Genomic DNA, 27,672 nt, shown 5'->3' on the forward strand with positions numbered 1-27,672 from the left:
TCATTTAGTGGGAGGGTTTTGCGTCCATTACTGTACGAAAAGGAAGGAAGAATGGAGGAAATGATTTAGTCGGCGTGTGGATGTTATAATTTTTTATTTTTATTCATTTTTAATATTTTTAAGATATGGAGAGTCCCACTAATGATGACATAAATCTACTCCGTTTATCATCTTGGCCTGGCCAAGAGAAGATATAAGGTTAAATGAGGCTTATCCCAAACTCAGGTGGGTCACATGGAAGTGGACAGTGAGATTAGTTCCCACAAAAAAATAGATTGTTATATGAACCCGTGTTTGTGGCCCATCCGAGACTTGGAATTTCATCATTCCTTTTGGTAAAGTGTATATTCCAGTGGGCTTATTACAACCATCGGGCCAAAAAATACATAAGTTCACTAATTAAAGATATTAAAGTTAAATTAGTAATTAAATTCAAACCACTGCAAATGTAACATGAATAGCTACTTTTGGATGCAAATGTAACATGAATAGCTACTTTTGGATTAAACTTGATTATCGACGTAAGGGTGTCAGACAGAACGAGAGGGATTTGGGGTTCCGAATCGGGGGATTCAAGCCCACGCTCTCAAAGAGGCCGTGAGAGTTTATATACAAAAGCTCAGGTGGACTGTACCACTGGAAAATGTGGCAATAATGTTTTCTACCGTTCAAACTTTATCAGGTCCCACGGTGACGTTTATCTGTCATCCAATCTGTTCGTAAGATTAAAAAAAAAAAATGAATGAAGGGAAACACAAATGTAAGCTTGATAAAAACTTATGTGCCCCAGCAGGAAAGTTTCAACGGTGGATTTTCAATTCACATTGTTTCGTGGTCCATTTCAATTTTGGATATGCTTTATTTCTTAGCTCAAACCCTCATATCATCCGTTAAAATGGATGGACGGAATGGATATAATACATAAATCACGGTGGATCCGACGGAGTTTTCTCAGTACGAAAACCACTTCCGTACCTACTGGGAAGTACGTTTTGTCTGTGTCGCGTCTTACGATCCTGCCTCCATCGCCACCCACCGGAGCCCATATCTCGATTGAACCCAACGAATTTACCACATGATCTATAATCCCATAATAACTATTTACTTTTGATTTTAACCTCTGATTTTATTTTTGAATCCGAGCCATTAAAAATGTTTTATAGTTCTAAATTCATCTACGAGAATGATGGTCTTTGTCATCCGTTCAGTAAAATTTTCTCATGGTAGTACTTGTAGTATAGGCGTCAAAACATGGATGGTTCTGATCATCGGACTACTAGCATGTGGGTGCAGTGGGCGTCGACACACGCTGGATTCTGAATCGCGACGGAGGCAAAACGAACGAAGTCTCCTCTCGCCCTCTCTCTCGATCATAGTTTTTTTTGTTCTTCTTCCTATAATACCCTCAAATCTCATCCTAATTCCCTCGATATCCCCATCCTCATCCCCTTCTCTTCCATTCTGTTTCTAGGGCTCTCTCTCTCTCTCTCTCTCTCTCTCTCTCTCAGCCATGGGATATGAAAACGATCCGTAAGTTCTTCGATCTCCACCCTCTCTCCCTCAGAAACGGGAATTGATATTTACACCCAATTTTCTTTTGCAAATTCCCACCATTCCGTATCTACTTTTGGTAGTATCAGATCACCGGAAGCGGAAAACGGATGGTTTTTTCAAACAGGAGGGGTGTAAATGTCAGCTCCAGGGAAATCTCTGCCCTAATTTCTCTCTCCCCCTTTCAAAGCTAGGTTTTCTGATTCTCTCTCATCTTTGGATCTTCTTCTCAGATACCGCGACGAAGATGGCGAGCTTCTCATGGATCCCGACGCTCCGTCCGATCGCGAGGCGTCGCCGGAACCCTACGTCCCCGACGCCATCGACGATGACGACGATGACTGGCAGCGCGGCCGGTCGCCGACGCCCGTCCACGACTCCGCGGCCGAGGACGCGTCGCCGCCGTCGAAGGCCAAGCCAAGGAAGCGGCTTGTAAAGAAGGGCGGTGGTGACGCGCGGGAGAGCGCGCCCGATCTTGAGGACGACGGGGATTTCGGGAAGGCAGCGGCAATTGTGGGGGAGGATTCGGAAGAGGATAGGGTGTCTTCCCCGAGGAAGAGGAAGAAGGAGAAGGATGGAGGGAGTAGGAAAAAGGAGAAGAGGCCAAAGAAGGATAAGGGATCAAAGTCGTTTTCGAAGGGGGGTGGGTCCAGGCATCATCAAAGTGGCGATCCGGAGATGAAGGAGATGTGGGACACGATTGCTGGAGGTGATTCTGAGGTAATTTAGTTTGCAGAATTTTGATACGTGCACATCAATCCTGACCAATTTGTGGCTCCATTGTGAGCAGACCATAGCGCGAAAATTGTGCTGATCCTATAATCTTCACTGTTGGGTTTTTGACATGATATGGATGTATGCCAAGAACATTGCCTGGGCTCAAATTCAGTTGGCAAATCAGATGGTCAAGATCATCTGATCAGTTTGAGTTCTGCCCCACAATTGTTCACAACAGTCCTGAATTTGGATGGTCTGGACTGATGATGCAATGGATGTTTTTACTGTGTAGCCCAGCCAATTTTCATGTCTTAAACCTGTATTTGTTTATTTGATTAGCTATTTGGTTTTATTCTCACTGTTGATATTGCAGTTGATTTGAATTTCTACATAATCTCTGCAAATGCAATTTGCATTTTTATGTGCATGCAGCAACATACAATCTGTTCGGCTGATGGAAACATGTCTACAATGCACAAAGGATTTTTACTCATGCTTGGTTATTGTGTAGCGAACATAGAGTGTAGTCAACTAATTGTTCATGTCTTAAGATCTATAATTTGTTTATGTACAAAAACATAGTGTAGTCAACTAATCGTTCTTGTCTTAAGATCTATAATTTGTTTATGTAAACTACTTGGGTTTTATTCTCACTGTTGATATTGCAATTGATTTGTATTTGTACATACTCTCTGCAAATGCAAATTCCATATTTATGCAGATGTATTAGCTGTTGGTCAAGCACATACAATCCGCTAAGCTAATCGATACACATCACTGATATCCACAAACCAAAAAGGTATCATAATTCTTTTTTTGTTGCTGAATTGCTGATAAAAGAAAGAAAGCGAAGCTGTATGCTCGGTTTGAAGTTCAGATCACGGTGATAGCATTTTTTTTTTTCTGGTCATTTGTTAAGAAAATTACTTTTTGGAGTATTTTCCCATTCAAGTTTTGTTTGAGATTGCCATTGGTTTTTATGTTGGTTTGGGTGTGGTTGGCAATACAATTGACTTGAATTCCAATGCAATACCTCTGTAATTGCATGTTGAATATTTCTGTGGGTTCATTTACTTGAATGCTCAACCTTGAACTCTGGGATTTGTCATCACCTGAGCTTTCTTAGACACGTAATTGCCTGAAGAACAATGGTAGTATTCTATTGAATGCTCAACCTTGAACTATGGGATTTGTCATCACCTGAGCTTTCTTAGACACGTAATTGCCTGAAGAACAATGGTAGTATTCTCTACTGAAATATGGGTCATTTTGTAAACTTTAACTTGCCAAATGGTGCCCCCCACTCTCACACAAATACACTCTGATTCTTTTGATTTTATGGCTTTCTCTGAACTTCCTTCTATATTGACATTGGTGTTATTAATCAATCATTTGTTACTTCCAATTTTTCTTCCTACCTCAGTGATGTTTGAATTGTCATACAATATTTGTCATCCATTTCCATTCTTATTAAGGTGCTTAAATCATTGGACGCTCAGGTTGGATTCTGTCATTTAATATTGTCAGTTTAAGGCATTGTATATGCATGGTTGTCATTTGCATGCTATATGCTTCTTTTATGGGGCTTTGTCAAACATGGTTATTTGAAAATACATTCAAAGAAAGCTTTTGTTTTTCCATAATGCTGAGAAGCGAATATCTTTTCTTTTATGATGTAACAGGATGATCAGGAGGGTGTTAGAACTTTGGATGATAATGATTTTATTGATGATACTGGTGTTGATCCTGCTGATCGATTCGGTAGTGATAATGAACCAGGTTCTCCAGGTCATGCTCCACAGGTTGGTGCCCCTTCAGTCTCTCAAATTATGCTTTTCTTTATCCTTAATTATGAATAAATTATGATGGTATGTGTTTTTTTTTTTCCACTGTCCTTCATATATATTTTGTTTGAATCCTTTGTTATATCTGCCTCTTTTAGTCTGACTTAGTTGTGGTTATGATATGGTGGTTTGGTGGACTGTTACTTCTCTGAGCTATTGTATGCTAATGACAGAAGTGGATCTGATGGTATATTCTAAATGTATTTGTGTTTGCTACTTTCCATTTGCAGCACATCCTAAGGATTGATGCTGGTTGGATGCTGTGAATTTAGGATACTTGTAGATTGCATTCTCTCTTTGATTACATGATAGTCTTAGTATTTTAGACGACTGAACCTTTTCGGTGATATTTTAAACCAGTTTTCTGATTTATAGGCAGAGGAGGGTGAGGAAGACGATGAAATCAAACAGCTCTTCCAGGTGGGTAAGAAAAAGAAGAAAAATGAGAAAACAGCTGCAGAAATTGCTTTGCTGGTAGAGCATCTTATGGCGGAGCTTGAGGTTACAGCTGAAGAAGATGCAGATCTAAATAGGCAGAGCAAACCAGCTATTAATAAACTCAAGAAGTTGCCACTGCTAACTGAGGTTCTTTCAAAGTAAGATGATTCTGTGGTATTTGGAAGCCATACCTTGCTGGTGTTTCTTCATTGGGCTTTATTATTATCTGTCATCATACCTGATTATTTGCTTCCCTTCCACTGCCTTTTTTCAGGAGGCAGCTTCAACAAGAGTTTTTAGATCATGGAGTACTGACTCTTTTAAAGAATTGGCTTGAACCACTTCCCGATGGAAGCTTACCCAATATGAATATCAGAACTGCCATATTGAAGATCTTGACCGATGTATGTATATACTGTATAGTCTTCTCACTCGTTGTCAGACATGCTTCAGTGATGATTTGTGATGCACAATGATTTTGTTTTGTTTTGTTTTTTTCTTTAATGCTTGTTATCTACATACTCATGGTCATCCATCATATGAGGAAGTTAGTGTCGTTTATTTTGTTCCTGGCTTAGGACCATCCTTAAATCTACAATCTGTTTCTGATCATGACATGCTTCTTCTGTTATCTAGTTTCCAATTGATTTAGAGCAGTATGACAGGAGAGAGCAGCTTAAAAAGAGTGGCCTTGGGAAGGTATGGTTTACCTCATGAAGCATGCAGGGTTTCTCCCAAAATTGCACAACAAGAAGCACGGGCGTGACTTTATACTTTTCCTACAGGTTATCATGTTTTTATCAAGAACTGATGAGGAGACCACATCAAATAGAAGACTTGCTAAAGATTTGGTTGACAAATGGGTAATGCCACAGATTTTAAGTTCTCATTCTATATTGCCTCCTATATCTTTTCTGTTTCTGTTTCTGGAAATTAGGTGGTTAATGCTAGTTTTTATTCATTCCCCATTTCAAATCACTGTATGAAAACTTTACGGTTAACGGGCAAAGCATAGATTGTACTTACAGGAAGGACTTCTGCAACTAGTCTGTTTATTTGATTGTGTTTTTATTTTGCTCATTAGTGATAGATAAAGGCACCCCCTAATTATCCCAAATGAAATGTTTGCAGAGCCGCCCTATTTTCAATAAGAGCACTCGGTTTGAAGACATGAGAACCTATGACGACGAGAAAGTTCCTTACCGAAGGCCATCTTCAAAGAAGTATTTGAATCTGTTGCTGTTATTTTAACCTGTTTATTATGGTTTAAAAAGCTTAAATCAATTTACCTTTTGCTTGTTATTGTTTTCTTCATTTCTAATTTTTCTTGCCTCTGGTGGGTGCTTTCCTGAAGGCCTGTAGCAAAAGCTGCAGGATTGGAATCTAGAGATGATGATCTTGATTTAGCTGAATTTTCTCAGTAAGTTGATAGCATTGCAGAATATGCTTACTTGAGCATACCTTGTTATTTCTTGTTCATGATATGTTACCTGACACTCTCGATGTGTGTGTATCTCGCTGATTAATATACAATGATGTAGGGAACCAAAGTCTAGCCAGTCATCTTCCAAGCAACATGCTTCCAGGCCGGAAGCCTTGCCTTTGGATTTCTTAGTGCGCCCTCAATCGAAGATTGATCCTGATGTAATTCGAGCACGGGCTAAACAAGTCATACAAGATCAGCGCCGTCTGAAGGTTAGTGAGTGATTGGTTACTTGGTTGTCATGCCTTCTCAAAGGAAACTTCTAAGTGGGCACTTATAGATCCTATTGGTTACTTGGGAATTCTTTTGCACTTGAGATTAACTTTCAGTAATTACTGCATGAGTTAAAAGATCATGTATGTGACACATTCCACTGCATGGCACATCGAGATAGATGAAGTCTTACAAGCCCAAGAAGCATTAAGCATCAACTCTGCTCTATCTATAACTAGAATTGGTGAAAAGTCATTGCGTCTGACACGGTGATCCTATAGAAAATGTATCCAGAAAATGGAAATACGGCAATACTGTATGAACAGTACTAATAATAGAAAACAACAAACAAAAAGGTTTGTAATGACAGCCGTGTTCACTTATGTTCAAAAGCTTTTCTACAGTGCAGTTTTCCCCAAAACTTGGTTGACATGAATGTTTAATTATTGCTAGACTTAACTACCTTTGCCCTCATATCCACAGCATTTCTCTGCTCCTACTGAGTAAACCATTGAGAAATAAACTGCTTGTGCACCCTCACATACATGCAGGTAATTGACTTCTAGAAACTTTAGTTCTAATACTCAGTTACTTGACTCAAAACCCAGCTGAGTTAACTCAAATCAATGAGATTTTAAGGTGATCGCTAGAAAACTCGATCATAAGTATGAATTAGTCTCGACTTGGTGTGACTCGCTTATAAGATATACTATTTGAGGGATAGGCTTAATCTAGTGATGCCAGCTGATTCTGAGGTAGATTCGCTGATTTGGAGAGATCACAAACCGGGTCATTTCTTGGTTCTCTCCTTCTATGGGAAACTATCTGAAAAAAAAGTATGGGCAACATACTGACGATGACGACGACTATGACTCTCTGACAACGACGACTATGACTACGTGGCGATGACAGTGCATACGACGACGACAGACCTGATGACGACGATGGTTCAGGAAAAGGCGGATTCGACGCCCGCGATGTCGAAGGAAGCCTCTGTTGGATCCAAAGACACTGTCGAATGTTCTAGGAAATTTGAAGGAGGGCCTTCAGAGTCTGAGGGGGAGATTGGGAAAGGAGAATGGAAAAAAGCAGGGCGGCAAAGGAGGAACAACGCTACCCGAGGCATCAAAGCGAGCAGACTCGCGACCTATCCGACCCTGTTCGTGAGACGGTATCCGAAAGGGTGGCTTCCCATAAACTTCTCTCGTGTTTTCGGCAGAGCTGGAGTGGTGATGGATGTGGTCATGTCTAGGGACAAAACCAGTGGCGAGTATAAGGGTTTCGCCCTCATCAGGATGAGCTCAAAGGTTGAACTCTCCAGAACAGTCCTCATGCTTCACGGAGAAAGTTTCGGCGGGAACCCGTTGCTGGTCCAAAGGGCGCGGTTCGGCCTGGAATGACATTCCAGGAAGCTAGACCCCCCACTCCCTGTTGCTCCAACGAGGATGCAAATGCAATCACGTCCAGAAGGAGCCGTTTGAACCAATACCCTCTCTTTCAAGGAAATCCTCCTCGATCGAGTAGGGTCGCCAATCTCGACGTTGCCTCTCAACCCCAACCATCCCTCTTCATTTGCATCCTCGAACCCAATATTGGGCACAAGCCACAGTTCGGCGAAGCCCGATCCCGCTCAAGGCCTGCATATTTCACAAGAGCGCCTGGATAAATCGAAAAAGGAGTTACAGGATTCGGTCGTCATTACAACCAAAGAGCGGGTATCCATCTCTCAAGTCAGAGAGTGGATCGATGGTTGCATGAGGATTCGGCCGGATTCTTACTCCATCAGACCGATTGGGCACAATGAGTTATGGTGTAAAATCGCTCCGGGATTAAGCTCTGATAGCCTGGTGATGGCAGGAGCGATATATTCAGACGGTCCAGTTCTTAGAATCCAATCCGGGGACGATTTCTCTATCTTCGGAAAGGAAGACGTCTGGATCCTCATCTGGTGGATTCCCCTGGAACTATGTTACGAAGACTTATTCGTTTCGGTCGCCTCCTCACTCGGGACCTTCATCGAACTCGATCCCCTGACAAAAAATGGTGAAGAGATGGGTGTTGCTAGTGTGCGTGTCTGGCGGAACAAGGGAGAGATGCTACTCAGTCATATCCAGGTTTTCGCTGAAGGAAGCCCGTTTAATCTCCCTATCCAAAAGAAAGAGCGAGACAGGCCTGTTCCAAGGTGGGGTGCTCGGTGGAGAGCGAAGGAAGCCGACCTTTCTCTCATGGCATCGACTGTGATCCAGGGCCAGGAAGGTGCAGGTAATCCGTGCTCCCGAGGACCACTGTTTCCATTTTCCCTTGCCACAGCTGTCGCCCTCGATGCCTCGGTCAGTCTCCCATCCCGAAGAGAGACGTATGTCAACAACGTGTTGACGCCTGGCCCGCATCGCACGCTCCACCAAACACGTGTCCTCCTAGCTTCTGTATTGGGTGCCACTCTCGATACCTTATCGCCACGTCGCCCCGCTTCGTTGGATAGGAGGGCAAAGATCTTGACACGTCAGCAACAACAGAGTTTCAACGGTTAGCTTCAGCGCACGTGTGGGACCTCTCCTATCTCGGGAGTCCTTCGTGTGAGACCCGAATCCGAACTAGCCGAGCTAATGTTTCTTTAGGTCGATCCGGGTCTCATGAGTTGAGTCCAAACCCGGTGGAAGCGGATACCCTTGTTAATCTAAACTATCCTAGTCCCCCAGACCCGGAAGCTCATCGTATCCTGATCCCCTTTCATTCGAGAGAAAAGGACTCCTCTCCATCTCAAGTACTCTAACCCAAACTGCTGTCCCCCTCTCCGGATAGCTCGCGGTGCCATCCCTGAGCCCAATCCCGCCCGTTCAAATCGATATTGGTCTTCCGATGTTGGAGTAGATTTCGACAGTTTCTCCATGCAGTCGTAGAACCTTTCATTGTCGATCTCTAGTCTCCCTTCCAACCCCTTTGCTTCCTCTGATCAAACGAACCACGGTCTCCTCACGCTTTTCCAGGAGGACTGTGATGTCGAGATCATTGAAGCCGAGCCCCTCCAGTGCTGTGCAGGATCAGACCTGGCCTCTGTCAAAGGAGACGGGCTCAAGTTCATTGACACTACCCATAAAGTGAAGATCCTTGACGCTATTCACAAGAAAAAGTGGATCAGGGATGCGATTGGCCACGTAGGGAGATCGTTAGGCATGTCTTTTGGGGATTGTCCTGAGGACTTCATTGCCCTTTCCCAATGCGTTGAATCGCGTGGGAGGCCTCTCTCAGCTTCATCTTCCCCCCGTCGACGAATCTCCAGACCAGGTCACAGCAGAAACCTGCAGCATCTTAAGTCGCAGTCTGGCAAGCCGAATTCGATCAACCTATCCATGGCAAATCAGGGTAATCGGGGCAGCATGGTTACCAAATGAAGATCATTTCCTGGAATGATAGGGGAGTGGGATCCAAGCAGAAGAGATGCTTCATCAAAGATCTATGTAGTAGACGCAACCTAGACGTCATCTGTCTGTAGGAGACAAAAGTCCAGCTCTTCGACGATAGGCTGATGGGCACTTTATGGAGGGCAACAAATGCAAAATGGAAGGTGCTGGACTCAATTGGTAGTTCAGGTGGTATCCTTCTAGCGTGGAGGTTGTCCCGGTGGGCTCTGCGGAGTAGCAGGACAGGTGCTTTCTCTGTTTATGCTATTTTGCAAGAGACATCGTCTGGTGTTCAAGTCCTTATTGCCTCAGTTTATGGCCTTACCCTCGATGCTAGTAGGGCAGATTTCAGGGAGGAATTAAGCCTTATCCATTAGAGCTTCCAAGGACCCATTTGTATCACGAGAGACTTCAACATTATCAGATCTGTTGCTGAGAAATCTCATGAGAAGCGCAACTCCCCCGCGATGGCATCTTTCTTGCAATGGATTGACTATCAGGAGCTAGTGGACCTTCCTCTGCTAGGCTCCAGATTCACCTGGTCCAATGGCCAAGCCTCTCCAATCCTCCCTCGCTTGGACAAATTTCTCCTCTCCAACGAATGGCTCGATCTTTTCCCTGCGGTCTCTCAGTCGGTCCTTCCCAGAGTGATGCTCGACCACTCCCCCATCTTTCTCCCGAATGAGGATCAGAATTGGGGGCCAAAGCCCTTCAGGTTTGATTCCTTTTGGCTTAGAATAGAAGGATTTTACCAGATGATAGCTGAATGGTGGGTTGGCTTTCAGGACGATGGTTTTGCAGGGTCCTCGTTGTTTTCTAAACTGAAACAGCCGAAGGGGCGTCTGAAGCTGTGGAAGCAGAAGGAATTTCGTGCCAGAGAACAGGAAACAGACTCGCTGTTTTCCGAGCTGCACAGGATAGTTCAGGAAACTGAATCTTCCCCTATGTCCCCTGCGTTGATGAGAAACAGAATCTAGGTGATTCAATCCCTCTCCTTGAGGGCTCTCGAAAAGGAAATTGCTTGGAAGCAAAAGTCAAGAGCTAAGTGAATCAAGGAGGGGGACAAGAATACCAGCTACTTCCACAGAATTGCCAACATTCATACCAGCTGTAACAAGATTTCCAGCATTAATGTGGAAGGTGTCAGAATTGAAGACGAAGTCTCCATCGCTAAAGAGGTGATCTCGCACTTCAGCTCTCTGCTCAAAGGAGATGAGTGGCAGCGTCCAAATCTGGATCAACTTCATATTGAAAGCATCTCGTCGGATGAAGCCACTTAACTGGAAGCCTCGTTCTCTGTTGAAGAGGTGAAATCAGCTATTGATTCTCTCGGTAGTGAAAAGGCCACGGGGCCGGATGATTTCCTGATTCCGTTCTTCCAACGCTTCTGGGAGGTCATCAGCGCAGACATGATGGCCTTTTTCAAGGCAGATTGTCTAAGGGTTTGGGGGCTTCCTTTATTGTCCTCATTCCCAAAATGCCAGGGGCTGCCTCCTTCTAGGACTTCAGATCGATCAGTCTGGTTGGAGGGCCCTACAAAATTCTGGCAAAATTCCTTGCTTCCCGGCTTAAGCAGGTGATCGGCAAGGTAATCTCGGGCCACCAAAGTGCCTTCATAGCTAGGAGGCAGATTATCGACAACGCTTTAATAGCCAACGAGTGTCTGGATTCTAGCCACAGGTCCGGGGTGAAGAGTCTTGTTTGCAAATTAGATATTGAGAAAGCCTATGATCATGTGGATTGGAAATTCCTAGACTACATGATGAAGAGGATGGGCTTTGGGGACAAATGGCGCAAGTGGATAAGAGAATGTATCGGTTCGGCATACTTCAGTGTTCGAATTATCTCCGATATTATCGAAATATCTCCAATATTACTTTATCTCTAACTCAGCGATACCGATAACACTGGTAGCGATATCGATAACATAAATTCTAGGTATTAGTAATGTATCGCTAAGTATTTCCAACGCATCAATATCACTAATGTAATCACCAATATTTTCAACTATGTAAATTGTAAGTGTCTCTTGTTTTGCCAATGCATCAATATTGCCAATGTATCACCAATATTTTCGACTATGTAAATTCTAGGTAATGCTTGTATCATAAGTGTATCGGTGATATTTCAATAATATTGCCAACGTATTGATATCATCAAAATTTTATTTATTAGAAAAAAATTATTTCAATTTTTTTATGGGCACATGGTTGTATGTAGTGTTCAATTTGTCATTGATGATATTGATAATATCTTGATATTATCGGTATCGCAACATGCGCGATATTGGTATCATAATCTTTCGTTTCCTTTCCAATTGTTGATGATTTCTTGGTGAAATATCATGTTTGTTGATATTTTGCAATATTGATGGATGTTTGAATGAAAGGTTGGATGGTTAAATAGGCCGAATGGGATGGTTGGACTGATTTCTTACAACAACACATTCTTTTAAGGTCCCTTTTGTAATTTTTCATTTCTAAATATTCAAGTATGTACATTTTAATATCTCCTGAAGTTTCGCTGAAAATTCCACCGTTTTTCCCATGTTTCCCCACATTTCCGGTTATCAACGATATTATCAGCGATATCAATATTGTTTTCGTATCCCTGACCAGCGAAACTTGTAGCGATACCGATACTTTGAACACTGGCGTACTCCTCGGTGCTTCTCAATGGGTCCCCCAGGGGGTTTTTTAAGAGCTCTAGAGGCCTCAGGCAAGGCGACCCCCTCCCCTTTCCTTTTTCTCATGGTGGTCGAGGCCTTATCAAAGCTCCTCCTTAAAGGTCTTTCTATCGGCATCCTTGGAGGCATTCATATGATATGAATAAGCAGCCCCATTTCGCACATTCAGTTCGCAGACAACACACCGATCTTCTCTGAAGCTATCCCTGAGCAGCTGCTAAATCTGCGCACAACTATCTGCCGTTTTGAAGCCGTGTCGGGTTTGAGAGTCAATCTCGCCAAATCTAAGCTGTTCGGGGTAAACATAGAGCCTGATGAGCTTAAATCTTTTGCTAGAATTCTCCACTGCTTGCCTGCTGCCCTTCTGTCTACTTTTGTGTGGTTGCCTCTATGCATTGGCAGTCCCCCAAAGTTCTATTGGGAGAAGGTTATCTCCAGAGTTCAGAATTATTTGGCTAGATGGAAATGTCGTTATCTGTCGCTGGGAGGTCGTCTCACCCTCATCAAGGCTGCCCTCTCGAATCTGCCGCTCTACTATATGTTCCTGTTCAGATGCCCAGGTCAGATTGTGTCATGCATAGATAAATTAAGGCGTGACTTCCTTTGGCATGGCAGGGCAGAGAGGAAGTTTCACCTCTTGTGCTGGAAAGAGGTGTGTCATCATTATAGAGCAGGCAAGGCTGGTGTAAAGGATTTAAAGGTTATGAATCGGGCTCTCCTTGGCAAGTGGATTTGGAGATTAGGGACAGAAAATGGGGCCTTGTGGAATTCGGTTGTTAAAAGTAAATATGGTAAATCTCCGGGAGGCTGGTGGACCACAGTGTCTTCACTCTACAAGGCGTCGACAATTTGGAAAGGGATTCTAAAGCAGAAACAAGTAGTCCTGAAAGGCGTGGCTTTTGAGTTGGGTATAGGGTCCAGAATTCGTTTTTGGACTGATCTTTGGACCGGTTCCTCCCCCCTGAAAGATAGATTCTCTAATATCTATCTCTTAGCCCCTTCAAAGGACTCCTTTGTAGCTGATTGCTATGACCTCTTCGGCAACAATATTGTGTGGAATCTGTCGTGCAGACGCAATTTGCAGGATTGGGAAGTGGCTGAATATGCGGAATTATTGAATTTTGTTGCCGCAGCTTCTCTAGATTAGTCCGCTGAAGATTCCTTAATTTGGAACTTGGAAAAGGATAGTGTTTTTTCTGTAAATTCCCTGTATATCTCTCTTCTCAACAGCCTGGTGGTCCCTGAAGCTCAAAAGGTCCACTGTATCTGGAAGTACCTGGTCCCGCCAAAATTCCAGGTTTTCGGTTGGCTTGCGTGTAAGCAGAAAATCCTCACCGTTGATAATCTGTGCAAGATAGGTATGTTTCTCGTCAACATATGTCTGTGCTGCATGCGGAATGAAGAGTCCGTGGATCACCTTCTACTTCACTATCCCTTCTCCTCCCAAATATGGGCTGAGTTCTGTCTCTGATTTAATGTTAGTTGGTGCGCCCCCAGCTTGGCAGCCCTTTTCCTCCAAGCCTGGCACGGGGTTAGTTTCGGTAATTTCAAAACCATCCTATGGAGGATGGGCATTCTCGCGGTCTGGTGGGCAGTCTGGGAGAAAAGAAATCAGAGATGCTTTTCGGATGTCTCTATGTCTGCTCATGTGGTTACTTCTAGAGCTAAACACTTATTGATTGAATGGGCGTCCCAAGTAGATAGGCTTGAGGGTTAGGATCTTTGTTTTATTGGCATGTAACGATTTTTGTTTTTTGGCTTGTTAGGAGTTTCTGCCCTCTCAGCAGATTCTCCTCTTTTGTTTCTCCTTTTCTTTTAATATATATCGTTATCTTTCAAAAGACTATCTGCATCCCCTTCGCCTCCTACCTTTTTCCGGTTTTGGAAGTATGGAACCCCCCCAAAGTGGCTGCTTTTGTGTGGTCGGTGGGCAGGAATAGGGTGCTCACTATTGATAACCTTTGCAAGAGAGGCATGTTGCTGCCAAACATTTGTCGCTTGTGTATGAAGGATGCTAAATCGGTGGATCCATCTATTCATCCACTGCTCCTTTTCGAGGAAAATTTGGGAGACCTTCCTTTTGACCCTTAATGTCTCTTGGGTCTTACTGGCCTCCATTTCCTTCCTTTTAGCTTATTTGGACGAAGTTGGTATTGGCAAAGAAGTTAAGTCAGTTTGGCATTTGGCTGCCATGGCTACCTTGGGGGTTATTTGATGTAGAGTGGGTTGTGGATACTTTCATTGCAAAGATCATTGCAAAGATGGACCAGAGAAGGCCCGATTGGAGGCAGAAATGATCAGGACAGTCAGAACCTTAAAACAGTCATATCTTGCAAACTGAAATGAGTTTTTCGACATATCATATATGATTTTGGGTAGGAGAAGCTACTTTAGCCAACCAACCCCGCTACGCCAGGTTGCCCATGTCGGATTTGAGATTCCATTAGATCGACGGTCAAAAGTCCATTTTATTTTCATTTTTAATATAAATAGTAAGTTTTAGTTCGATCATAACTTTTGATCCTTGAGTTGGAGTCGTGCCCAACATGAAAAGGGCTTAGAAAAATTAGGAGAATAACATGGTTAGGCCAAATTGGACACTTACTATTTTTGGCTGAAAACCATGCAGTCTAGTAGGAATGGTGACTGTCTATAAATAGTAAGTTTACTATTTATAGCAAGTCACGTTTTTAGGGAGTTTGAGTCTAAAACTTTGTCCTACGTTTGAGCTCATTATTGAAAGGATTGTAAATTCGTTTTTTTAATCATCCATCAATTTATTTTTGAATTTATTAGAAATTATTTCTATTTTATCCCTTGTGGATTCAAGGAAACTCTGTGAGGAATCCAAAGAGCTTCGTGGATTCGGAGTAGTTATCCCTGAGGAAGACGGTGATCGACCCTATCATGTCCTTCTTGCGTCATTATCTGGGGAGAAAAATAGGTGTTTTGAGAACAAGTCAGAACCGGTGGATTGGAATTTTTGAAAGGTGGTGACTTGGATTATAGAGTGGGCATCAGGCCTGAAGGATTTGGATCCTTGTGCCATTGTAGCTCTCCTGGGCCTTTATTTATAATTTATTATTTTAATTTTTAATTTTTGTCTTCTGCTTGTCGTATTCTTTTCCACCTTGGTTGTGGCTTCTAATAAATTTTCGTTACCTCTCAAAAAAGAAGGAAAAAAAGGGAAAGAAAGATAAACTCTTTGCAACTGATGACAACTCAAACTGAATCACTTCCTTGTAGACAATTTATTCATAAAAAGTGAGAAATGTGTTTCTCACCCGAGACCTCTAGGCATTCAGTAGGGTTTTTATAATTTATTATTTTAATTTTTAATTTTTGTCTTCTGCTTGTCGTATTCTTTTCCACCTTGGTTGTGGCTTCTAATAAATTTTCGTTACCTCTCAAAAAAGAAGGAAAAAAAGGGAAAGAAAGATAAACTCTTTGCAACTGATGACAACTCAAACCGAATCACTTCCTTGTAGACAATTTATTCATAAAAAGTGAGAAATGTGTTTCTCACCCGAGACCTCTAGGCATTCAGTAGGGTTTTTATAATTTATTATTTTAATTTTTAATTTTTGTCTTCTGCTTGTCTTATTCTTTTCCACCTTGGTTGTGGCTTCTAATAAATTTTCGTTACCTCTCAAAAAAGAAGGAAAAAAAGGGAAAGAAAGATAAACTCTTTGCAACTGATGACAACTCAAACCGAATCACTTCCTTGTAGACAATTTATTCATAAAAAGTGAGAAATGTGTTTCTCACCCGAGACCTCTAGGCATTCAGTAGGGTTGAGTTTTTGAATAATGCAGAAACATGTATTACCACACCATTATTTTTATTTTTAGTTTTTGAGTAACGATGAATTCATTAAGCACCAAAAGGAGATACAGGGCCCAAAATATCAACAGTGACCGGTGGCCCTCTCATCACCCTGCTATGATCGGAAAGCGACTCAGCTTGACAATAAAAACAGCAGAAAGAATCATTAAAAAAAAAAAAAAAACCAAGGTACCCAAAGTCATTCCCAAGAAAGGAATCATCCAAAAAACAATTGATTCCCAGTCCTACAACATTATGATCGGACTGTAAACTTCCACAGATCTGCAAGAGATGATGTTGCTGGTTATTATATTCTCTTATTCAAATTGTTTCAGTGAGCTGGTTAAATGAGATGTGAACCTGATAGATGTAGTTTTTCATGAGTATATATATTATTGAAATACTATATATATTTCTAGAAAAAAAGGAAATGCAAAATAGTACTACATGCTGTCGGCATGTTTGATTGATGTGGTTATTCTAGTCTGTAGAATGTGTTGCTATGAAAACATGTTAATTTGATTGATTGCGGGCAGATGAATAAGAAGTTGCAGCAGTTGAAAGCACCAAAGAAGAAGCAGCTTCAGGCAACAAAACTCAGTGTGGAGGGTCGTGGCATGGTCAAGTTTTTCTAGCCACCACCTATGATTGAAGAACAGCAATGGGTAAGCCTTTGAGCATTCGCCACTGTTGTATATTGGAAGAACCTATGTCATTTGATCATCTTTTCCTGTGTTGACATGTCAGTACCTGCTTCTTTTTTTTTTTTTTTTTTTTTGGTTTGGGGGGGGGGGGGGGGTGTGTGGAAGTTTAGCGTAGCATTTATAATACACTGCACAAATATTAAGTTTGGATATTGTATTTTAGCAACATAATGTTATTTTATATGAGTGTAGTCATATCTCTTTTGTCTGTATTGGTCCACATAGCCATAGATTGGTATAGGCTGCCTAATTCATGGCGAATCTTTAATGGCTGTAGCCAGAACTTGCACCAATCTGATGATCATTGTGGATCTTTGTCCATTGATGCTAAATTAAAAAAATAGGGCTGTTGATGTAGGTGTGACTTCAAGACTATGAGCTGCTTTCATTGAGAATGGAGATTGATAATCCGGGGTGCTGAATTGGGTTAAGGTTATGTGCCAAGGGCCATCACCGATGTATTATTGGACATTGGCTCCTTATCCAGTGGGTTAAACATTTCATTGGCTCTGTTGGATTCGTGTGCTAATGAACCTTTTTGCTTATTAGCTGCAGGAGGGGCTTCCTACCCTTTATATTGTTTTTTGGAAATTCTGTTTCCTCTTTTTAGTTTATGCATTTTTCCATTATCCTCTCAAAAAGAAGTAGAAGAAGAAGAAGAAAAGAACAAAAAAGAAAAGACTATGGGCCTTTTTTGCACGGATGGTTGAGATCTGTGTGTGCATGATAGAGCTGTTTTCTAAAATGAGTTTTTAGTGTATAGTTCATTTGTGTGTCCATAACTCTTTGATTTACATAATTGTAAATGATTGTCATTATTTTCATGGTTTAGTGGATCAATGGATTGTGGTACTCAGAGACCCCACCTGATGTTCTCATCCACGGACCGGGATTAGTTGTGTATCATCAATCAATTCCCAGGAGGTTAGTTGCTTTTCTGCTCCGAAACTTGTTATGTGTTTAGTTTTCGTTGTTGTTGAGGGGAAATGGGGTGAATAAATGGTATGTGTCCCACCAGAAGTGTTGGGGAGATGTTGCTTTAATTGAATATCGGCATTTGTTTCTGCAAGCTATAGAAATGACTTGTAATCCCTATCATTTATCAAACAATCAAGGATGAAATAGGTGTTTATAGTTGGTCTTTTATGGTTGTTTGTTTCTGTTGTGAGCAAACATCGGGGAAATATTTATTTCTTTATTTACTCTTTGTAGCCAAGTATTTGGGGAAATTGCATTATCTGGTAAATGACAGGCCATTGATGGCAGATCCGCCCACACTTGGATGTACTGTATGTGATTTTGTTTCGATCATCCCCATTTTAAGTGACCAGCTAAAAAAAAACCCAAGTCTGTTACAAGGGGCATACACCTCTGGGCCAGAATGGATGGTGCCAAGGGAGAAGTGATTTTGAAATAGATTATCTCAGCACATGCAGGAGTTCCGTCACCTTGTCACTCATCATTGGCCATGACAAAAGTAAATGTGGAGGTTGGGAATCAAACCCATCAACTCCCCCAATGAAGTGATGGTTAACCAGATAGCCAACAATTTCATGGCAATGTTTCTGTTTTAAATATTACTTAATTGGTTCCATCCATTTTTGACATCGATTGTTGGCACTCATTAAATCTGATTTGAGTCGACCTGACCTGGCCGAACATCTAGGCGAGTCAAGTTTTCAGGTTGACATCTATGGCGACAAGCCGACAACAATCTGCCTGTTTAACTGAGGGGGGTGAATGCCTGAAACAAGATTAAATATGAGCCGTCCATATGTTGGCCGAACATCAGGCGAGTCAAGAATAACTTTTTTTAAAATTATTTATTATTATTTTTTATTTTTAAAATTAGGCCATTGGAACCATCCCATCCATTGCTTGGAAAATTGATGGCTCTAAAAATAAGGCGAAATCAAGGATACATTGGATCACCTTTTTTTTTTATTCTTTTTACACGCGCACACGCATTCCACACACTCACGCTGGTGGAATTTCACCACCTATGGGTACTCGAACCCTTAACCGGGAGTAGAAACGCCTTATAGTCTACCACCCGAGTAAGGACCCCACCTGATTAGTGAGAAGTTTGTGTCATAGCACATGGAATGTCCTGGACTTCACGGACAGTTGAGATGGATTGATTTACTAGGAGTACTATATAACTATAGTTCTGTGAGAGCACTGGAGCATATCTCATGCATGATCGTAGCTTTTGGCGATTTTTGCCCTTGTAGGCAGTCGTGTGGACTATGTAGCTCTTAAACAAGAAAAAGGTCATTTTTGTACTCTCAACTGCTTCCCGCGAGGACGTAGCATTAGGGAGCCTCTTCCCCAAGAGGCTTTATGGGGCCCGCTGTTATGAAGAGTCCAGTGGTATGTTTGCGATTGTTACCCTGGCATGGAGCAAGATAGGTGCAATCAGTGGGGCATGGTAAGACTGATGGTCTTGATTTCAGTCTCGTGGGCCGACTATCAGAAACGAAACCTTGTGTATGCAATGCTGTCCGAAGGTGTTGGCGTACGTAGACCTTCCAAAAGTAGGCAGTGTACTACGTATGATATGATTTCGATAAAAACTCCTCGGAATTCCATACCCACAGTGTAACAGTTGCTATTTGCAAACATTAGTATGCACTGCGGTCCACATTGCTGGTTGGCGTTCCACATTGCTGGTTGGCGTGTATGGGCTGATCGTAACCACTAACATGCCATTGGTGAAGTATGTGTTGCCACAATCTATTGTCATAAAATCCAAGATGATGTCTTGCTGGAATAGGGCATTGACGATGTCCGGATGCCCGGTTCAAATTATCCATCACTGGGATTCAAACCTTTGTTTGGACTACAAAACCAGGTTTAAGAAGACCCAAGTTATCATGGGTCCACTCACAATTCATCAGCAGCCTTTCCACTAATAGCAGCTTTTTCCAAGTTATGTGGGCCTATGTTAACCGGTTTTTCTAAAAACCCATTTATCGAGTCCAAATGGCAATTTTATTTATTTATTTTTTAAATTTTCAAAATTTTACCAAGAGAATATGAAAGCTACAAAACTCATTTCTCAATAAAATCAAATCACTTGTCTATAAAGTGAGTAGTGCATGAATATTTTAACACCCGTAATTAGTTGACATGAGAAATTAAGAGAAGATAATATTCAATGCTGGTGGTCCTTCGATGAGGGGTACTTGTATCATTTACGTTTCTTTTTCATAAGAGTTGATCGCACCCTTTTCTCTCTTTACTTGTCTCTCTGTTCAGCACACACTTTCTTTTCCATGAGAATTGACGACACCCTATTCTCTTTTTACCTCTCTCCTTTCAGCAGATGCAATTCCTTATGAATTTTGTCCAATTAAAAGATACATGAGCCGATCCCCACTATAATATCTATGTGAAACCCACTTCGTCAATTAATTACAGCATCTCATGTTAGGATGTGAATCAAGAACCCAGGCATATCTAAAACTTGATATAGCCGGAGCCAAAGCGCAAGAAAGAGTGACATTGGGGTGCAAAAGCCTTTCGCAGGTAGTTACTGATCAAGGATCCGGGGTGGGGCCCACTGCGATGTTTGTGAGACATCCACCCGTCAATCCGTTTTTAGAACTCACTTCATGGCACGCGACCAAAAATGAGTTGTATCAAATACTCAAGTGAGCCACACAAGAGGAAAAAGTAGGGATTCAGTGAGCACCGTTGAAACAATCCTATGGCCATAAAAAGTTTTGTATCAGGATTTTTCTTTAGTGTTTTCACTTCATCCCAGTGGTAATGACCTTATAAACGGTTTGGATGGCATATAAGCCTCAAGGTGGAGCCCAGGAAGGTTTCAACAGTAGGAATTTCTTTTTCTAATTTTCCCTCTAGTGTGACCCACTTGAGTTGGATCCATCTTATTTTTGGTTGCATGTCCTAAAATAAGCTCAAAATCCGGATTGACGGGGTAGATTTCACACAAACATCACGGTGGGCCTCACCCCGCATCCTTGCGCAGGAATTTCTGCATAAGGCTTTCGCAGGAAATCCGCGTTAGCTCTAATATCAATTGTTAAGAAATAATACACTAAAAAAGAAAAAGCCTCGAAATCTATGGAGCTAGGCTCTTAAGCCATTAGGATTGTAACACTAAATAGGTGTCTGAATCCTTTGGTTTTGAAAAGTAAGAGAGTGTTGCCCCTCTTTCCCCGTAGGGAGCAAAATGCAGAGAGTGCATTTGGTGAGGCCAGGTAAGGTAACACTGAAATGGTGGGGCCAGTGTAAAGAAAGAATGTTTGAAAGTAGTACTCGTCCAATCAAAATTTGTCACGTCTGGCTTAAGACAGGACTTTGAAATTCCAAGGACCTATTCCCCCTGCCACCAGCCCCGTGGTTGATGGTCAGTGCTCTGTGGGCCCCACCATGATATATGTGTTTCATCCATTCCGTTCATCCATTTTTTAAGATCATTTTAGTTTTATTACCAAAAATGAGAGGGATATAACTCTCAGGTCGATTACACCACAGGAAAACAATAGGTCCACTGTACTGTTTATTTGACATCCAATCTGTTGATTAGGTCATACAGGACCAGATGAAGGGAAAAAAACTAAGATCATATTGATTCAAAACTTTTATGGCCCCCAAAAGGTTTTTAATGGTCGACGCTCAATGAACACTGTCTCCTTTAATGTGAATGTGGTCCACTTGATTTTTGGATGTAACTACTTTTTGGTCTCTTAATATGAAATTATACGAAAAAATAGATGGACGGAATGGATGAAACACATACATCATGGTGCGGCCCACAGAGCACCGACCATCAGCCATTGGCTGGTGGCAGGGGGAGTAGCTAATCCGTTCCCACCAGTTCTCGAATCGTACCGAAAAGATATTAACACATGAAACATTGGAAAACTGCAAAGGAAAAAGTGAAAAATGTACAGCATCTTTTGGTGTATATATCACCACCCACCTATTTCTATTCTACTTTAAAAAAAAAAAAAAGAAAAGCTACGATCCCAACGAAATCCAATCACTTCTTTCTCTCTAATCCTGTTTAAATTCATTTCGTTATTTTCCATTTTCCTCTCTTATAAGTATCAATCCTTCGGTTTCGAAAAGAAATGGTCCCACTCATGGTCACCCACTCTTCCCACCAAATCATACTTCCAACTCATCTCTTCTTCAAATCCCACCTTCAAAATTCCACCTCTCATCTCTTTCTTCAATCTCCTCACCTTCTCAATCACCCCTTTTACAGCTACATCAAATGCATCCTCAAATCTCTCCAATCTTGATCTCGGGTCTGCATATATCAACCGTGGAATCATCCCTATCACATTCCTTCTCATTTCTTTCACTTCAGATATCGGAATTTCAAGCAATCTCTTCTCTACACTCACCTTTCCTTCCCTTACATCCCCTTCCGGTATAAAAACCGAATATCTCGTATAATTCCTCGGTAAATGCCACGTATACTGCACATAAGCAGATCCCGGGTGAAAAAATACCGGAATACACCCAGCCAACATCGAATCAAAGGTCGACCGTCGAGTATACGAATCGCCCTGAGGCTGTAAACAGAACACTGACCTTTGAAAAATCTTCATAACGCTGCTCGGCGAGTGGCACTTACTAGCTCCTGCGTCGCATTCCAGTAGCTTCCCACGCTTGGAGGATCTGCACTGTTCGATGATCTGGCCACGAATCGATCCAGGTATGTTCGTACGCAGGCCACCAGCGAATGCGAACAACCAACGCCTTCTCAATCCTCTCATCCTGTTCTGCCATTGGATGATCTGATTATCATTTGAAGGATGGAAATAGGTAGGGTATGGTATTCCACGATCATTTCCATCCCAAGGGCTAGATTCAATCACCAACATTGTCATGTTCTTCGCCTCTGGCAATAACATCAGCTTGTTTCCCCACTCATTTTCCTGATCTGTCTGTCTCCTGAAATCCCATGTAATCCTCCCAGCTACTAGGAAGTGGTCCATCCCTCCCATGATCTGCCATTCTGGCTGCTCTGCAGCCCACTTGATGAGATCGATCGACGCAGAGTCGCGAACCGTTGTGTTGAATCCCCAAAGGTAGCGAGAGATATCTAGGCCCGCGTAAAAGGGTAAGAAGATCGCGGACGCTTTGGATGAATCATTTGTTAGGCATTTGTATTTTTTCATTCTGTTGTTGAAGATCACATCCACCGCGAATTGGTTCGTCGCAAACCAACCTTTGTTGGAGAATACTCCGTCTTTGTTATCAAGCGTCGGACCGAGGCCTGCATTCGACGTGAACCGACACATGTCGGTCCATAAGCTGAGTTTCTTGCAATCTTTGAGCATGTCTTCATTGAAACGGCTCGGTAGATCATGAACGTAGATGTATTGATCTGAACATGGATCTGAATTCGGTGCGGCCCAGTTATCGATAATGGGAGTTTGATTGATGGGTGGTTGTGTTTGTATGTCCTGCGATGTGGGCGATTGATTATCGATGTGTGGCTGTTCTGTGTACACGTCACGCTGCGACGCTAAATTCAGATACTTGTCTGGTATGGACCGGATGTCGTTCTTCGGAGCCGTTAATGTCGTTGAATGGAAGAAGAATAAGAGAAACCAGAAGATGGAGGAGATGGAGATGATGAAACAGAAACGATTCCGGCAATTGCCATTGAACTTCTCGTATCCGTGAATAGCCCGCGTAGGGGGTGGCCGACGAATCATCCGGACCGTTGAAATTCATGCCATGTCCATAGAAGTCTGATATATGGAGATATGGATTGGTTGCTTTGTGAAGAATCAATGGAAGGAAATGAAATGAAAATCAGATTGGAATGGTTTAGACCCAGTAGCAGATTTGCTTCAATAGCGGGAGAAAATGGGGGGTTTTCTAACAAAACGGTGGGGTTAGACCTTTGCAAGAATTGCAAGTAACACATTGAATTTGTCAAAGTCTTCCATTTTGATGGTTTCAAAACATCGAGGTCTTCTTTTTTTAGTTGAAACTGAATCTAGGGATATGGTATATTCTATATACACTGAATGTTGGGTGTATGCACTTTTTACCACAAGGTGGTGGTGGTGATGATGTCCCACCTTTGGTAAGTGGGGCCCGTGAGGCAGTGATCTGGGTCGTTTATCTGCCGTGAACCACTGTGGATGGACCACGACTCATACCCATCTCTGTACTTTCTTCAGTTCAATGTGGACCGTTGGTGATACGTATTCCTAGCCATTCATTTTGGGCCACAAATTTTTTATGTTTTTTTTTTTTTCTATTGATGACAGATCAAGGCTACAGATTACGAAGCATGGGCCCCACTAGTCCGAACTAAAATTTTTTAAGTTATTTAAGAGAATTTTTGGTACTCTAGCGGAGTGCAGGCACTTAGAATTTAATTAAAGTGCACACGTGGCGTACAAGTAATTCAGATCAGACCGTCCAAATCATGTGTTCCTGTTTAGATGTATCATGAAATAAAATTTGCTCTTATTTAATCATCTGACTATCAGATTGATTGATATTTATTGGACGGTTACAAATGAAAAATATTCAATAGTCTTATCTCAAAAAATAAGTTTCCACTAATCAAATGTTAGGATTTTTTTACCCATTCTTATCAAGTGATGGTTGGCTCCATTTTATTTGAGTTAACATATGCGACGTGTATCATTCTTAAGTGCTGTGTATCAAGTGTCTTACGCAGCCAGAGTATAAATTATTTAAAGCCTTGGGTGGCGGCTGATAAGATTCGTCAAGGATAAGTGGGTCCCACCGCCCGTTGGCACGGAACGGGTGGATTCAAGGATTCCTACTAGCCGTTTGATTGGGGCAAATCACCTTTTGATTACTGACAAGCGTATGCCTGGGGCCCACAATCTGGTCAGATGGGGTGGATGTACACCGAAGAATGGTGTATATAATTTCACGGCAAAAACTGAGTAGATGGGCGAAGGAATCGAGCTCCTGCTAGATTGCGTAGTTGACAAAATTGGAGCGGATCCAGAGGTTAGGATTACTGCACATCCATATGACTATCTAAATGATGTACACGTGCATTCATGGATAAGATCTGAACTATTCATTTTGGAATTTAGAATTTTTATGTGCCATGGTTAAAAAACGATTAAACAGTTTAACCCATGGATAGATACTGAAGATAAAATAACCGAAGGATTAAGTTTATTAGAATGGTTATTGTATTCTCATCAACAATAAAATTAATTATTTGCCAATCAGTTTCCGAAATTGAATAATTCATGGTTCAGATCATCATTATCGTGCACCACATGTATGATGCAGAATATGGAGGCACCGAAAGTGTGTGCATCACGATGCACTGGATCCGCTCCCATGTACAATTGCAAAGGACGTCTAAGGAGATTCGGTTCGTTCGATAATATGGCAATTGGCAAATAAAGAAGGGAATTGACACCTACACGTGAGATGATCTAATGCCACGCGCGTGTTTAGCCCGGCGCCCTAAATGCCTCCGTAGGTGTCGATCTGACACACGCATGGAAAACCTCAGCCGTACATTATAGTACCCTTATAGAAATTGCTTTTTTAAAATCCAGACAGTTCTGTTTACGAAGTGGGCCACACTTTACTAAAAAATTGGACGGTTTTGTTCGGTACGAATTGATCTATTTCATTGACAGAGTATCTACACGGTGGATGGCTAATGAATGGATCAGATGTTCCACATGTGTGACATTTTTTCATACGTGTAGGTGTGCTCGGTGCGCGGATACATAGGCGCGTGAGATTAGCTAACGCCAGCCACATATGTAAGTTTGTTATTAATACGGCCTTTCCATCCATAGATTCTACATTTTGCCCTTTTCGTCGAGATGGAATGATATTTTCAGCCGCCCATCCGTACATTTCACGCACGTGGGAGACACGGGACGTTCATCAGGCCAGCATGTCAGTGAACGTGTCCCAACCCAAGAGGCAGTCTGGTTCATTCACCAAGTGGCCCACACAAATATGTTGATTTTGGACCACTGGTAATCTCATTTAACTAGTCATCCTGCATTTTTTACTCGTGTGGACCACCTGATGAACGGCTTTTTAGGATAAGGGACACTTGGGGCCCGCCAGAGAGAAATAGTGGACGTCACACACGTACGCCATGATGGTACGTGCGGGGCGCTTGTATTTTGCACGTAGCTGAAAGTAGAAAGCTTGGTAAGCCTACACGCGTCTACAAGTCATCTAATACACACGCAACCAGATATGCAAGCGTGGCACACGGGTGAAATATCCAAGCCATCCATCATGAGGATCTCACAGTTTAAATGCTACCTCCAGAAGATAAAGGTGGCCTACTCATCATCTATCCCATGATATTACAATTAAGTGGATGGATTAGAAAACTTGGGCTGATTTTTCTTAACCGTACATTTTTCCAGTTAATTTTGACCCATATAAGTAGTGGACCAATACGATTCTTGGGATGGGGAATCTACATAATGGTATCCTTCTGATGGATGGACCCGATTTTGCATCTATCTGCTACGCTGGGGTATGTGCTGGCATATGCATTAGCTGGCTTGTACCCGCGTGTGGGCTTAGAAAAGGTTGAAAAGATCGAAGGGGTATGCAGTATGCTCGAATTGGTATGATTTTAAAAGTTAAAATAAACATTTAAAAAAATATTTATCACTATATCTTTAAAATTTTAAAAGTATTTATTAAAGCAATAAACATTTTTTAAGATATTATTTTAAGTGAAAATTATATAAGAGGAAAGGAAACAAAATTTGAAAATCTTTTGAGAAATTACAAGGAACAAGATTTGTCACTATATAAAATAATATAAAATATATCATCAAAGTAGAAGAATAAAGATTACTCAACCTCACCTTTGTACACATGCTTAGGTATTTTCAAACCCACGTGCGATTGCCTAAGTTCAAGCACTATACATGTGCATACATGCCAACGTACGTGATGCATGTGTTAAATGTGCACTTATATTTTTACGCAAATCACTTATATTTTTACGCAAATCAATGGAACATGAGGTCACGCATGTTAGCGATGGCTTACATTCAGTTAAAGCATGAGATTAGGAAAGAATGAGAGCCTCAGAGTCATACTCGACTCAATGTTTGATAGAATGTTTGTGTCCATTATGTTGATCAATGGATCATTTAAAATCGAATTTTAAGACTCAGTTGCCATCTCCACCACCGATTATAATATTGATCAACTGATTTAGAGAAAGGTAAGAGTTAGTTCTTCCTAATGGATTCCTTTTGTCTTGTGTCTTAAGGACTTGTTTTTTCACCAATAATTATAATTAATGTATTTCTCAATAAAATGAGAATGAATAGATAAAAACAAAAGATGATTAAAATAATGTTGATCTTTTTAATTTATAGATAATACTTAGTATAATTGATAGCGTAATACATAAAGTCAGATAATAAAAATAAAACGAGAGATAAATACTTGAATCACTCGTATAGACAGATGATATAGGCGAATGGTTAACAGGATGTGACCAAAATATTTGATCTTCTAAGTAGGGACTTGGTTGATCAAGATTCAACAACAAAAGGTTTCAGATATTTATCTTACTCCTAAGTATACTGCAGTGATGTTATAGGGCAGTAGCAAACTAATCTAAACCTCAAATGTTCTGTAGCATGGGTAAATAGAAGTAAATGGAGTAAAATAAAAATAAGATAAAAGATAGTGACTTTAAAGATATATTGTGTTTTGTGTGGGCCCGAAGCTTTTCATCTTGTTCTCCTTTTATAGCTTTAAGAAGTGACAAAACTCACGTTGGGTTTTATTGTTAATTCAAAATTCT

The 27,672-nt window shown here is 41.6% G+C and overlaps 2 protein-coding genes across 3 annotated transcripts; one reads left to right on the forward strand and one right to left on the reverse strand.

Moving 5' to 3' along the window:
• Nucleotides 1–1,360: 1,360 nt before the first annotated feature.
• On the forward strand, nucleotides 1,361–18,008 carry LOC131243754 (protein IWS1 homolog 1). 2 transcript variants are annotated; one of them, XM_058243303.1, is made up of 12 exons: nucleotides 1,361–1,530; nucleotides 1,785–2,271; nucleotides 3,951–4,070; nucleotides 4,488–4,708; nucleotides 4,825–4,954; nucleotides 5,187–5,249; nucleotides 5,336–5,413; nucleotides 5,682–5,773; nucleotides 5,905–5,970; nucleotides 6,092–6,245; nucleotides 16,695–16,823; nucleotides 17,695–18,008. In XM_058243303.1, exons 1-11 carry the CDS (start codon nucleotides 1,511–1,513, stop codon nucleotides 16,791–16,793), a joined length of 1,530 nt encoding a protein of 509 aa, XP_058099286.1. In that variant the 5' UTR covers nucleotides 1,361–1,510; the 3' UTR covers nucleotides 16,794–16,823; nucleotides 17,695–18,008. The 2 variants fall into 2 exon arrangements, with proteins under 2 accessions (XP_058099286.1, XP_058099287.1); XM_058243304.1 differs by lacking the exon at nucleotides 17,695–18,008 and adding an exon at nucleotides 17,221–17,680.
• Nucleotides 18,009–21,709: 3,701 nt separating this feature from the next.
• Nucleotides 21,710–23,824, reverse strand: LOC131243755 (xyloglucan galactosyltransferase MUR3-like). The gene has a single exon (XM_058243305.1). The coding sequence runs from the start codon at nucleotides 23,567–23,569 to the stop codon at nucleotides 21,944–21,946; it is 1,626 nt and encodes a 541-aa protein (XP_058099288.1). The 5' UTR covers nucleotides 23,570–23,824; the 3' UTR covers nucleotides 21,710–21,943.
• Nucleotides 23,825–27,672: the final 3,848 nt, after the last annotated feature.

This window comes from Magnolia sinica, chromosome 4 (genome assembly GCF_029962835.1).
Source record: "Magnolia sinica isolate HGM2019 chromosome 4, MsV1, whole genome shotgun sequence".
NCBI classification, from domain to species: domain Eukaryota; kingdom Viridiplantae; phylum Streptophyta; class Magnoliopsida; order Magnoliales; family Magnoliaceae; genus Magnolia; species Magnolia sinica.

Coding starts and splice junctions, on each gene's coding strand:
- LOC131243754 (XM_058243303.1), top strand. CDS start 1,511: ATGGGATATGAAAACGATCC. Junction 4,071..4,487: donor CTCCAGGTCATGCTCCACAG/GTTGGTGCCCCT, acceptor TCTGATTTATAG/GCAGAGGAGGGTGAGGAAGA. Junction 5,414..5,681: donor AAGATTTGGTTGACAAATGG/GTAATGCCACAG, acceptor AAATGTTTGCAG/AGCCGCCCTATTTTCAATAA.
- LOC131243755 (XM_058243305.1), bottom strand. CDS start 23,569: ATGATTCGTCGGCCACCCCCTACGCGGGCTATTCACGGATACGAGAAG.